The sequence below is a fragment of the Indicator indicator genome, chromosome 5 (genome assembly GCF_027791375.1).
Source record: "Indicator indicator isolate 239-I01 chromosome 5, UM_Iind_1.1, whole genome shotgun sequence".
Classification (NCBI taxonomy): Eukaryota; Metazoa; Chordata; class Aves; order Piciformes; family Indicatoridae; genus Indicator; species Indicator indicator.
In genome coordinates this window covers 11,187,517-11,199,809 of record NC_072014.1, presented here as the reverse complement: position 1 = coordinate 11,199,809, position 12,293 = coordinate 11,187,517, and the positions used below count along the sequence as shown (strand labels likewise).

The window sequence follows — 12,293 nt, the reverse complement described above, 5'->3', positions numbered from 1 at the left end:
GAAGTCTTACCTAAAGTGGTGCCCCTGGGCACACTTGGGATACAAATGTAGCAACGAGGTCCCATTTCACTTACAAAGGCTGCTTGAATAAGAAAGCTCAGCATTTACACTCCACCTTACATCTGCAGAGTATTTCATAGACACATAAGACTGAGGTCGCTTATACATTAGGTACAAGGACTGTGATGAACTGCTCATTCAGCCATTCCTCTCCACCTGCCTTGATTGAACGATGGCTTCGGCTTCCTCCAAATGATCTTTTGGATTGGTTAGGCTCTTGCTTGGCCCTGCTGTTAAGTGTCTCCATGGAATGGATTTTACTTTTAATAATGTCTCATAACTGTCTTTAAAGAGGTTTATGGCTCAGCCTTATTCTCTGGGAGACTGACTGTTCTCTGCTAATCTCCTAGAGAAACATTGTTATTGGTTCATACAGTATTTCAGTGAGTACTCCTCAAGCTGTAGAATCAAGTTAATTGGACACGATTGACCTATGTTAGAGAATTACTATTAGGTGAGTAATATTAAGCAAAGGAAATAAGATCTTTCTCTGCCTTAGAACGCACTGGGAGTTGTGGGGAGCAGCAGGAAATGGCAGCTCAAGAAGTGTGCAGACTAAGTCCTAGGAACACGATTGATTTAGGGAATGGAGAAGTGCTTTGTGAGAACTGAGATTTGTAAAACCTTTCTAAAGGAGAGCTAGATGGGGTAAAAATATACTAGAGTATTGAGTGTCTATGACAAAAAGGTACAAGACAAACCAGAAATAGATTGTGGCAGACCTGTGACAGTGCTATTTTTGATTGCCTTTTTTTTTTTTTAACAAACAGCACACTGTTATATAGGTAGTAAAACCTTATTAAAGCAGTCAAGGAATAAATATAGCAGGATTTCATCAGAATGCATTTGTGTTTCCAACTGGAAACTGCAAGCAGAAGGCAGGTCCAGTACACTGAAAAATGCTAAATGATTAATGGACATGACAGTAGTTCACAAGACAAATATGAGCCCTGTAACATCACCAAGCAGCTGAAGACACAGGAACACTGGAAGTGTTTTTGCAGAGCAGTTTTATGCAGAGCAGCTGAAACTGTGCTGCTACATTCTGGAACTTTGGGTGCTGCTTCCCAATTTGCTACTACCAAATAGTAATCCACTGTTTGGAGTAAATCCTGGAAAATCACCTCTATTACAAAAGCAGCCTACATTCCTTGGTACAAGGCTTTACCGTATTGCCATATGAAAAACGCTGGTCTCCAAACTTCTTCAGCTAAAGTAAACTTCCCGAAAGAACTATAGATGTCAGCACTCAGTTTAAAAAAGTGTAAGTATGTGCTTAACTCTACTGAGACGTGAAGTTTCACTGAGATCAGCAGCACTACTTCAGTAAAGTTACATTTGGAGGAGTGTCTTGAAGGCCTCAAGTGCAAAAGTACTTCAGAGTCATATTGGCTGCTGGATAAGACCTGTAGCAGGCACCTGAATTGCAGTACTGGCAACGTGATGTGGTTTGCTATAGCCAATAATTATATTTCTATCTCATGGAAGACTGCGTTCTGTCTCCTAAACCTTATTTATTCAGACATGGAAAAAAGTCAGTGTTCCTAAACTTTAAGTATGCTTCTTATAATTAGAAAGCCAGAGCTCAAGATAATGTGCAAACTGAACGTGTCCCACATTAATTCTTACGGACCTAATTTTGCAGTCTGTCTTTCAAGGTGCCCCTCTGATCCCTACTGGGCTGTGCAAGGAGTGATACACTAATCTGGTTTCCCCAGTTCAGAGTCCTGCCACTCAGGAACTTAGCTTTGCAGATGATGCAGAAGTAGTTCTGAAGCTGGAACTGGGATCACCACTGCAAGATGGAGTTTGTGATTTGTCAGAACTGCAAAATCAGGCTCCCTGGGGCAAATGGACTTGTCAGAGGGCAAGTGTTTCTCGCTGCTTACCGGCTCTCGATGAAACACTGGCCAATCTGATCTTGGAGAGTTTCCTTGATGTGGAGCCCTTCCATTTCTCTTAGCTTGTCCTTGATGGGTACCTCCTCATGTCTCTCCTGGACCTCACTTTGCAGAGTGTTTACTTGCCTGGCGTGCATCTGTGAATTACTTCTTGCCATTAAGTGAGGAGGCAGAGTCTGGAAACGACAGGAGAAAACAAAAGGTATGAACTAAAAGAAGCTTAGTACAAAATGGAATGCCAGGTTGACAGTGAATCTGAGCTTAAGCCTTAGTTTATTTGTGAAAAGCCAGGAAAAAACTGTGTTCATAAAAAGTGCCTGGATGCGCACAATGGTCTATTGTTAGTGTTTCAGCATTAATTAACAACACTGCAATGTACAAAAACAAGCCTTCCAGCGTGGGATCCTGGGATCTCAATGAGACAGGTGAGAAAGCTGCTGTTCTGCAAATGCCAACTTTATCCATGTCAGAAGGGTGCCAGAGATGTTTTAATTGATTTCTCAAATGTTTGGACTTCCCATTGGTACTTTTTAATTAGCCAGTATTGTTTTTAATTTGTTCACTTAAATTTTTTATATGCGCTGCTTGGTCACTGGTTTCCTGGTATTTTGTTGCAGCTGGTCATATTCCTTTAGGAAATTCAACTTCCCTTGAGGAACAACAACAACAAAAGAATAAACAACCCTCCCCCCCAAACACTGTAATAAAAATCATAGCTCCCCGAGTTTCCCATGATTTGATAACCTTGGCAAGAAGGGCTTCTAAGCCACTTGAAAGCCTTACAGTAATTTCTGCTTTGTGATTGATTTTGCATGTGTACTTTGAAAGAGAAAAATGAAAGTCTTTCTGGTATGCAAATACAGAAGCATGAAAAATACCATCTGTGTGGGTGGTCTGAAACTTTGCATTTTTTAGTTTGCAGTGGTTGATAAAGTTCAGATGTTCCCAGTTTTTTATGAGCTACTACCACCTTGTAAGGGTAGGGGCAAATATATTTTAAAAATGAACTTTTAAAGTAGCTTTGGAGTTTTTTTGAATTCTAGAACAAAGTATTTTCTACATACTTGGGAAGTACCAACTATATTGTCTGATAGCATATGTCAAATGTAAGACTAGAAAGGAGGAGAAAATGTGATAATCTGTTTTTGTGATATGATGTGTTCTACTCTTCAAAGGCAGTGTCTGTTTGACATATAGGTGGCAGCGTATGTGAACAAAAGCCTAGGGCTCTCGGTTTCCATGAAAAAAAACTATACAGGTTTACCTATACAGGTAAAACCTGGGCTTTTACCTTCAGAATGTGTAGAAATTATCCTTAATCAGCGCATCTCAAAATAACTTAGTAATGCATTCTTCTTGTTCTTGTGATGCATTTTCTAGTGTGCTCCAAGTCCTTATTCCAGAGGACTCCCGCAAAGATAAAATAAGCTCCTATCAAAGGTTTGGCCAACTTATATTTAAGATCTGTTGGTGTTTTTCCATGCTTCAGCCAGGTTCCAAAAATCACTAACAAGTGCCAAGCAAATTTGGTTTCAGAAAGTACACAGTGGGATTGCACACTCTCCAAAGTAAGCGCAGAGGCCCTGTTCAGGAAAGCAATTTACTGTCTTCCTTGCATCTGTGATACTATGCAAAAGGAATTGGTCAAGGCCACTGGTGAGAAAATATTCAGGAGGAAACAAGAAGAGCAGCATGTGCACATGCTGCTGCAAGGCAGCAGCACATTTTCTTCCTGAATATATGACCCAAAGTGTTGCCTTTCACTCTGAGATGTTACCTTCACTCAATTCTGTTTCCATGGAAGTTAAATGCTTCTGATCTTGGCCTTCACCAGTGCCTATTTTAAAGTATGGCACAATTGCTACTAACACTCTTTATGTTTATTTTACCTGGATTTCACTATTGTGTGCTTTATTAACACTAAAGGAACCTCAGAACAGCCTGTAATGATACCTTCTGAGGACTCATTCGGAAACTAGACAAGGAGCCATGAAACTTGCTTCTCAGACCAAGATCTAGAAATGAGATCTTCCCTTGTTCAGTTTCACACTGAGCTGTTGTTTCACTACAGCAATGCTCAAAGGACAGCTTTTCTGAGAAGTTCTTATCAGAGTACTACTGCCTAGAGTTCTTGGTAGCAGGGTTGCTACCAAAGAGATGAGCCAGCTAGAGCCAAGACACAGCATGGTCTGAACAGATAGTGCATAATGTGCAGAGGATAGCTTAGTAGGCTTTTAACCAGATGCTCCCCAGGGGAAGCTGGGGAAGGGCTGTTTCACTAAGACAAAGGTTTTCTAGTTGAAGATATGTGAGACGAAAAGGGACAAGGGAAAGAAATCTGGGAGTACAAGAAAAGGAACTGAATGGGCGTTTCCATGAGCACAGTTAGTTGTGGTGAGTGCTTATGCCGTGCTGAGTGAGTAGAAGGTCTCCTCACCCCTCTCATCTCCTTTGGGAAGTGATAGAATCAAAGCTCAGGCTAGACAACTTCATGTGGGGGGCACAAGGATATTTCTAGCTCTAATGAGGCTGATATGCAGCTGATGGAGAAAGACAGGCTCCTGTACAGTGTGCATCTGGAGATTTAAGAGTGAAAGGTCATGAAACTCTCACTAGATGTACATCTCACTGGTGCTGGGAAGGGGCTGTTTTCCCTCTATCTTAAGTGCTGGATGTGAAGGCCTTCTCTTCTGTACAGATTCTGGCACTCACCTGACCAGTTCAGCTCTTTAAAAAGTGGAAAACAATCCCTTTTGTCTTTCCACTCCCAACCTCCTTGGGTCTCTGTATAAAGAGGTGAATCCAGCCAGTCAAGGAGGCAGTTGAGGACCAGTGTCATAACAAGGGAAGCAGATGGTGAGCATGGGACCAGAACGAAGTGGAGAGCAGGATGGCCCCTGCTAGTACCACAGAAAAGAGAGCTGCTCTGCCATCTCTGAACTTTTCCTCTGCTCATCTCCTCCTCTGAACTGTTGTCCACTGGGTCTTGAGGGAGCCTGTGAATTTACTATCAGATATCTTTCATCAGTACCAAAGCCAAACAAGGTTCGGTTTGAACTGGCAAGAATGTGCCCACATGAGCAAGACCAGAAACAGGATATTCTTATCTTTAAGTGAATTAATACAGACCCTATCTACACTTGAGTCCAGAGTCATGAAGCTGGATCCATTGTGTGGACGAGGTCCAGGTAGTTCTAAACTAGATGGATCAGATGCTGATAGCAACAAGGCTACAGAACGTGATCTGGGTGGCAAAATCTAGCCAAGTCCTGAGTAAGTATTTGTGCAGCTACCTGTCTGAGCTCTGTGTAGTTATCAATATCTGCTGATGCTGGTTTATGAGCTGCCCTCAGCCTGGAGGCTGGGACATAACCTTGTAGAACAGAAAAGAATCCCTGTTGTATTTGGCCTTCATAGTTTTTTGTTTTGTTTTTTCTTCATTTTCTGATTTAACAACTGTTTTACTAAAAGAAAACAAAAGAAACAGGAGCCACTTCTATCAACAAGAGTCCAACTACCCACTGTTGGTAATCCACTAAAGAAAGGAATAAAAGAGAACAGGGAAAGTAGATAAGACTATATTCTCATTTGAGTGTTTGTTATTTTTTTCCCCCCTAATCCAGTTGATTTCTTGCTGTTAATATTTTCTAAATTAAGTACATGGAAAAGGGTTTATTTACATGGAGGAAAAGGCTCTTGCTGATGTGAAATGTGCTGCTGTTTGATTGTTTCCACCTCTGGGAAAGTAGAATTGGCTCAGAACTAGACGGGCCAGATAAGCTGGAGTGGAGGCCAGGTGCTGGAGAGTGGCCAACAAGATAGGATGATATGGCAGGTATGAAAAGACACTCGATCTGAGGGGGAGCCATCACTGCCAGGCAAGCTGTTGTGATGAGTAACAAGGAGACACATCAATAACAAATGACATCCTTTGAAGTTGGCCTAGCAGTGGACAGACAGCTGCCAAACCAGGGGCAGCTCCTGTGTGCAAAAGCTTTGGCAGTGACATGCTCTAGCTCGGATGGGTGAGGGAGAGCATGAAATGAAGGGCAGAGCTGGCTGTGATAAATGAGTCCTGAAGGATCGGTGGAAGGATCTAATGTGGAACATATGCAATGCACCCTGTTTATGAGTGAAGACCAGGAGTCCAACACATGTCAGGAACTGAAAGCTGGCTCCTGTTTCTGGGGGAGGAGGGCACAAGTGCTGAACAGCAGTGGGAAATCATGCCACGGTTATTACTTAAGTACAGCATTACAGGTGAACATATAACTGGCCTGACTTTCTATTCTGTTGCTAGTTGAGAGGCATCCTTGCCCATGGCAGGGAGGTTGGAGTAGATGATCTCAAAGGTCCTTTCCAACCTAAGCCATTCTATGAAATCAGTGCAATTCCATCATCAAAAAATTAATTTGACTTAAGGAAAACAAGCATGGGGAAACAACGAAAGCACTCGTGTATGTGGGCTAACAAGTAAAATGGAGACTATCTTAAAGGCTGCTTCCCCAGCCTATGAGAATGACCCAAGTGTGCTTACCAGTGTGAGTGATCAAGGAGAGGAATTGGTTGGTAAAGTATAGGTAGGGAATAAGAAGTTGAATGGAATGTGGAAAGGAATTTAGCAATACAACCTAAAAATAGGCACTTCAGTGGCAGGAGCTGCTGAAGAGATGTAACAAGATGTCCAGAGAATGCAATTGTACTATTGCTTTAGCAGTCAGTTCTCTACCATTTGTTGTTTGTTTGTGATGCATTTTTGTAGAAAATGCTTTTCTTTTCTCAAGCAGAAGACAAACTGAGGAAAGAAAATGGAGTCCTCTGGCACATAACAGATGATATTGAAATGTTTTAGACTATTGCAACACCTTAAAGGCTAGGAATAGCATATGTGATATGAAGTAGAGGACATTGCTCCCACCTTCTTGCTTTGTGATTGAAGATAAGCTTTCTTTCTGTGGTCCACAGTGTTCTTGTCCTAACTGTAGGAGTATGTGTCATCCTAAACCCCACCAGCTTCGGAATGCAACACTTTCCTAACCTTGCCTCAGAAACAAGGAGACAACTGGGAAAACCTGGGATCTTGTATTCATCTTCAAATACTCTTGGATCTTCAAATGGAGATAGAGTCTACGTGACAGCCCTGACAAAGTTTCTGTGCTACTGTCAAAGAGGAGACTTCAGAAGTAAGTGTCTGAAGAAGATTAGATCATCTGAGGATGCAAGAGAAAACAGGTCGTGAAATGGCAGGAGTGCCAAGACAGACGGACACCACGCAAGGAAGATTTCCAACAGTTCCAGCAGCAATGCTTCTCTGACCAGTCTTACGCCTGTGCCTTTCAGTATTGCAAATCAACTTTACATGTGTCCCCATGCTTGTTCTGCAGCTCTAAAGAGTTATGCTGAGACCATATGATGAGTGCTGCTTTTATAGCCTTCTATACTTAATGTGCACGTTAAGGAAGACAAAAGGCAATTTATTTCTAACATCACTTCTCTCAGAGCCCCTAATGTTTCTGCTTCTGAATCAAAGGGAGGCATTCTACAGTAAGACACTAATAAATGGCATTTCCTTGGGGGAAGAAGCATTTTCCCATCTTTAAGAAATTTCTTTGGCCATGTGAAATTCAAATTTGTTAACTTGCCCTACAAACAGCAACTCATTTAGAAACAAATTACAAATATTAGACGGAGACAGTGAACTTGATAATGCAGTGCTGCCACATCAGTTGTAAAATAATGCATCTTAATGAAGGCTTCCCATGTGAATAAACCATTATATTTACAAGCTTTTCACAGTTAATGACCCAGAACTGGATAACGAAACTCACATTTTTAGTGTGGTCCTCTGTCAGCAAAAGTATACATATTAATAATTGATGTTGCTGTAAAAATAGGACATAATATGAAGATTCCTGAGTTTGTGGGGGAAATAGGACTACATGGTCCATTAACTTAACATGCTTATCTAATGTTTGATGGGCTTTGTCTTTAAAATCCTTGTTTAAATTAATAAGGCAAAATGGACATTTGTCGAAAAGAGAGTTTTATTCCAACTCATCAGTCACAAGTATGCTGATGAGTGCGCTGTTAGATTCTTCTGTTCTTTACTCCTCCTTCCTCTAGCCTTCCAGAAGATAATGTGGGTGTCATGAAAGTGGAAGACCCACCAGCAGAAGGAAGATGTTCCCTACGCCTCCCAGGTAAGCCAGTGTGATCAAAGTACGTTTTCCCTTTTTGAGTTAGGAACTCAATTGCATAGATGGCTCTTTCCTAGCTTGAAAAGCTGCCTTTCTGCTTAGTCAGCTCAACATTTCTTTCCAACACAGCCTGCTTTATTGTTCATTATAAAACACTTAGAGGTGTGCAGGCTGGCTGAACATGCTTAAGGCTACAGCTCTACATATAGGAGGCCCCATGCTGTGGAACTAACTGCTCTTCAATTGTTCCATTATGACTACACTTACAGGGGAAGACAGTCTTCATTTCAAAGACATAAATACATTTCATTTTTACTTCATGTTTTAAGGCTAACATTCAGATTATGTCTGAAAGGTAGATTTACTGCAGCCTTTAGTACCGAGTACTTAATTTAGGACAGCTTCTTTTCTTAGACCTGAAACGCATGCTGCATGGGTTTATGGGAGTTCTTCAGTAAATGTTCTGCTGCAGACAGTATTGCCCATAATTGTAATCCTTTCAAAGATGTTCCAGTTCTGTAGTATTTTGTCGTAGATGGCTTATTTTCAGTACCAATATAGTTTGCTTCTCTTGGAGGGTTTAATTTCCTAAGGAAACGAAGTATTTTTAAAGCAAGCAGTTCTAATGGTCTCTTATTTTCATCAGCAGTGAAAGTGAGATTTTGCATTTGGACACAGGCAAATAACTCCTCACTAGCAGCCTAAAAGAATTTGCTACCTAAGCAACAGAGGTTCTATTCTTATGACTTATTCTAGTCAATTTTAACCTGTGATCCAAATAATCTTTAAAAGCTTTATTGGTTGCTCAGCCTGGAGAAGAGGAGGCTTTGGGGAGACCTGAGGGTAGCCTTCCAGTACCTGAAGGGGGCCTACAGGAAGGATGGGGGGACACTGTTTGCAAGGGCCTGTGGTGACAGGATGAGGGGCAATGGCTTCAGACTAGAGTAGGGGAGATTTAGATTGCGTATCAGGGAGCAGCTCTTTGTTATGAGGGTGGTGGAGCACTGGAACAGGTTGCCCAGGGAGGTGGTTGATGCCCCTTCCCTGGAGATATTCAAGGTAAGGCTCAACGAGGCCCTGGGCAACCTGCTCTAGTCGGGGATGTCCCTGCTGACTGCAAGGAGGCTGGACTGGATGACCTTTAGTGGTCCCTTCCAGCCTGGACCATTCTATGAGTTAGCTGTGTTCTTTCCTTCTCTTTTCCTCCATATAATCTGTCTGGCTGTGGGAAGAACATACTTTAAAAAGGTCTCTCATCTTACGAAGATTGTATTCATATAAGTTCCACAGTATGCAAATGGTGGTAGCAACATCAATTATATGGCTGAATTCCTAAATTAGGCAAAAAAGAGGAACAACTAAGCAAAATGTATTGCGTTCATTAAAACTTCCCTACTATATGATTCACTTCAATGGCTTTGCCAATTAAAGTAATTGTCATAGGCACTCAAACAAAGCATTTGTGGTAAGAGGCCTTGTTAGAAAAATATTGAAAATGGTCAGTTTATAGATTTTTATTATATATATGTATATAAAATATTGACATGTAGCTCTTTTTAATACGACAAAAGCAAATTTAAAGTGGAAAAAACCTTCATATTCACGGCCATATAAGTTTATATAATTTCAGTTATGTTTATTTCTGACGCTATACCTAGGCATGCTGTCAAACTTCTACTAAAAATGGCAAGTATGTTTTGGAACCTGAAAGGCAGTGATTTCATTGTTAGTGTGACTCCAGCCAATGAAAGCTAAATTATTTAGCGGGCTTCTTGCTTCCCAGCGTCCTTCTATGTCAAAAATAAGCAGGTTTAAAATTTCTAGTGAAAACAGGACAGATTAGCTATCACTGTTTAGATGTATATGTGTGCCTGGTGAAATAACACATAACTCTGTGCTGACATCTGAATGTCATCTAGGCTGCAAGTAAAACAAAAGTCTTTTTAATCTTATGCTTGATAAAAACAGGCCTGGTGTGTACCACTACTGGAACTGCCCACTTTCAAGAGCTGAAGAAAGCTTTCAGATTTCACTTTACTTACAGAGTTTGCAGTTTGTTAAATCCCATGTAATATTTATTTAGCCATGGTCTTTAATGTTTACACAGAAGGCTATTCTGGGAAATGCTAATTTATTTTTTTTTCTGTGACTGGATGAAATGAATTATATTTATCAGGAATTCACAGAATAAGGAATGTTTGGCAGAATATTTTCTCAGATATAAATAAAAGCATTATCCGACACAAGATGCCTAAATTAGGCTATGCTTAGAAGAGGTAAGGAGGAAAGAACATTTTTTCATTTAAGACCACATAGACCCTTTCATGTGAAAAGGATAAAGTGGAAGAAGAATGGTGGAAATAGCATCTGAGAAAATCATGGGTCAGCACGTATTGTGCCACTAACTTTTTGGTAAGGGTGGAAATCATGGAATAGAGCAGTGTGAGAGCTGTGTAACTGTAAATCAATAGATGTGATTGTGAGACAAGATGTGTGGGCACATCCATAGCATGCAGGGCTCAGTCCTATAATCTGTTTATGCATTGGGTCCAACAGAATAGATTGCTTGTGGTCTCTTAGTCCAACAGAATAGATTGCTTGTGGTCTTTTAAGAGAGCCTGGAGAAGAGGAGGCTCAGGGGAGACCTTATTGCTGTCTACAACTACCTGAAGGGAGGTTGTAGCCAAGTGGGGATTGGTCTCTTCTCCCAGGCAGTCAGCAACAGAACAAGAGGACACAGTCTCAAGCTGTGTAGGGAGAAGTTTAGGCTTGATCTTAGAAAGCAGTTCTTCACAGAGGAGTGATTGCCCATTTGAATGGGCTGCCCAGGGAGGCAGTGGGGTCAGCGTCCCTGGAGGTGTTTAAGAAAAGACTGGATGAGGCACTTAGTGCCATGGTCTAGTTGATTAGATAGGGTTGGGTGATTGGTTGAACTTGATGATCTTGGAGGTGTCTTCCAACCTGGTTGATTCTGTGAAAACATGAGAAAGGAGATGTCCAGGCCTTCACATTACTACCTTAAAGTGGCAACAGTAAGCTGAGTCCCTAAAATGGAACAGATTTTGTCTTTTTGTATTGCTTGTTCCTAGGCTGTTCCTCCCCTCCCATAAATCAGTCTGATTGCAAACTGTTTATCCTAATATTTTGTGTTAAAAGAAGCTTTTTCTCTTCCCAGTAGCCTGTATTCTGGGATTATAACTTCCTGGAGAGTCTGTCAGGGAAAGCACTGAGTGTAGATTCATTATTAGGTCTGGACTGTTTTGCACCACTTTGAGAGAAAGCAGTTGCCAAAAACCAGTTCACACATCCAGTTACACAAGGCTGATAGCTAGTTTGTGCTGCAACAAAATGAAACAATCACAGCAACCTCTGACTGGGGTGTGTTTAATGAAAGGGAATTTATAGATGCCAGAAACAGACAAGTGGCAGTATACACCAATCTTAAAACTGGAACAATGGTATGTTGCAAGTGGGATGTGACAGTAGAGCAAGGAAATGCAGGTTTGTTTGGACAGCACATGCATGTTTTCAAGACAATCTAATGTGTTCTCTTGCAGCATCAGTGTGGTTGGTGTGGCTTAAACACTGGTCTATGCCTGGCACGCTGGTTATGGTGGTTGTGCTGGAGCTGGTAGTAAACAGCACTGTGGCAGGGATGTGAAGAAGATCAGGAAACAGGTCAGGATACAGTTATGAAGATATATATGCTCTTAGTGAGGCTTGCTTCTCTTTACAGATTAAACTGGTATTGCAAATTGTGATTTATCAGAGATTTAGAAAAACATGTGCTAAGGGAATCGTGCTGTTTCTGCAATTAATCTTTAATAAATAATAATAATAATGATGCTTTACTTTTGAGCCAAGAAAAATCTCTGGAACGTAGGCTTCTACTCTGTCATCGAGCAAAAGATGAAATAGAATCGAATTCCAGAAAAGACACATAAATTTCTCTGAAGCAAGTGGACAGTAAAGAAAATAATACTGAATTAAGCAAAAGACTGGACAATTCTTGGTCTTTGAACATATTTCCATATTCTTTTAGGCAAACACAATTGAATTTTTCAAAAAATCATTATCTAGAACTTCAAATGGACTATCTCTTTTTTTACAAAGCAGTCTTTGTATGAAAGTAATA

General features: G+C 40.9%; 1 protein-coding gene across 1 annotated transcript in view; it reads right to left on the bottom strand.

Annotated features, from left to right (window-relative positions):
- Positions 1-12,293, bottom strand: part of IQCA1 (IQ motif containing with AAA domain 1) — a 115,351-nt gene that overhangs the window by 82,089 nt on the left and 20,969 nt on the right. Inside the window, exon 6 of the mRNA XM_054380925.1 lies at positions 1,950-2,137. Coding sequence (XP_054236900.1) covers positions 1,950-2,137 — 188 coding nt within the window. The remainder of the gene's footprint in view (positions 1-1,949; positions 2,138-12,293) is intronic.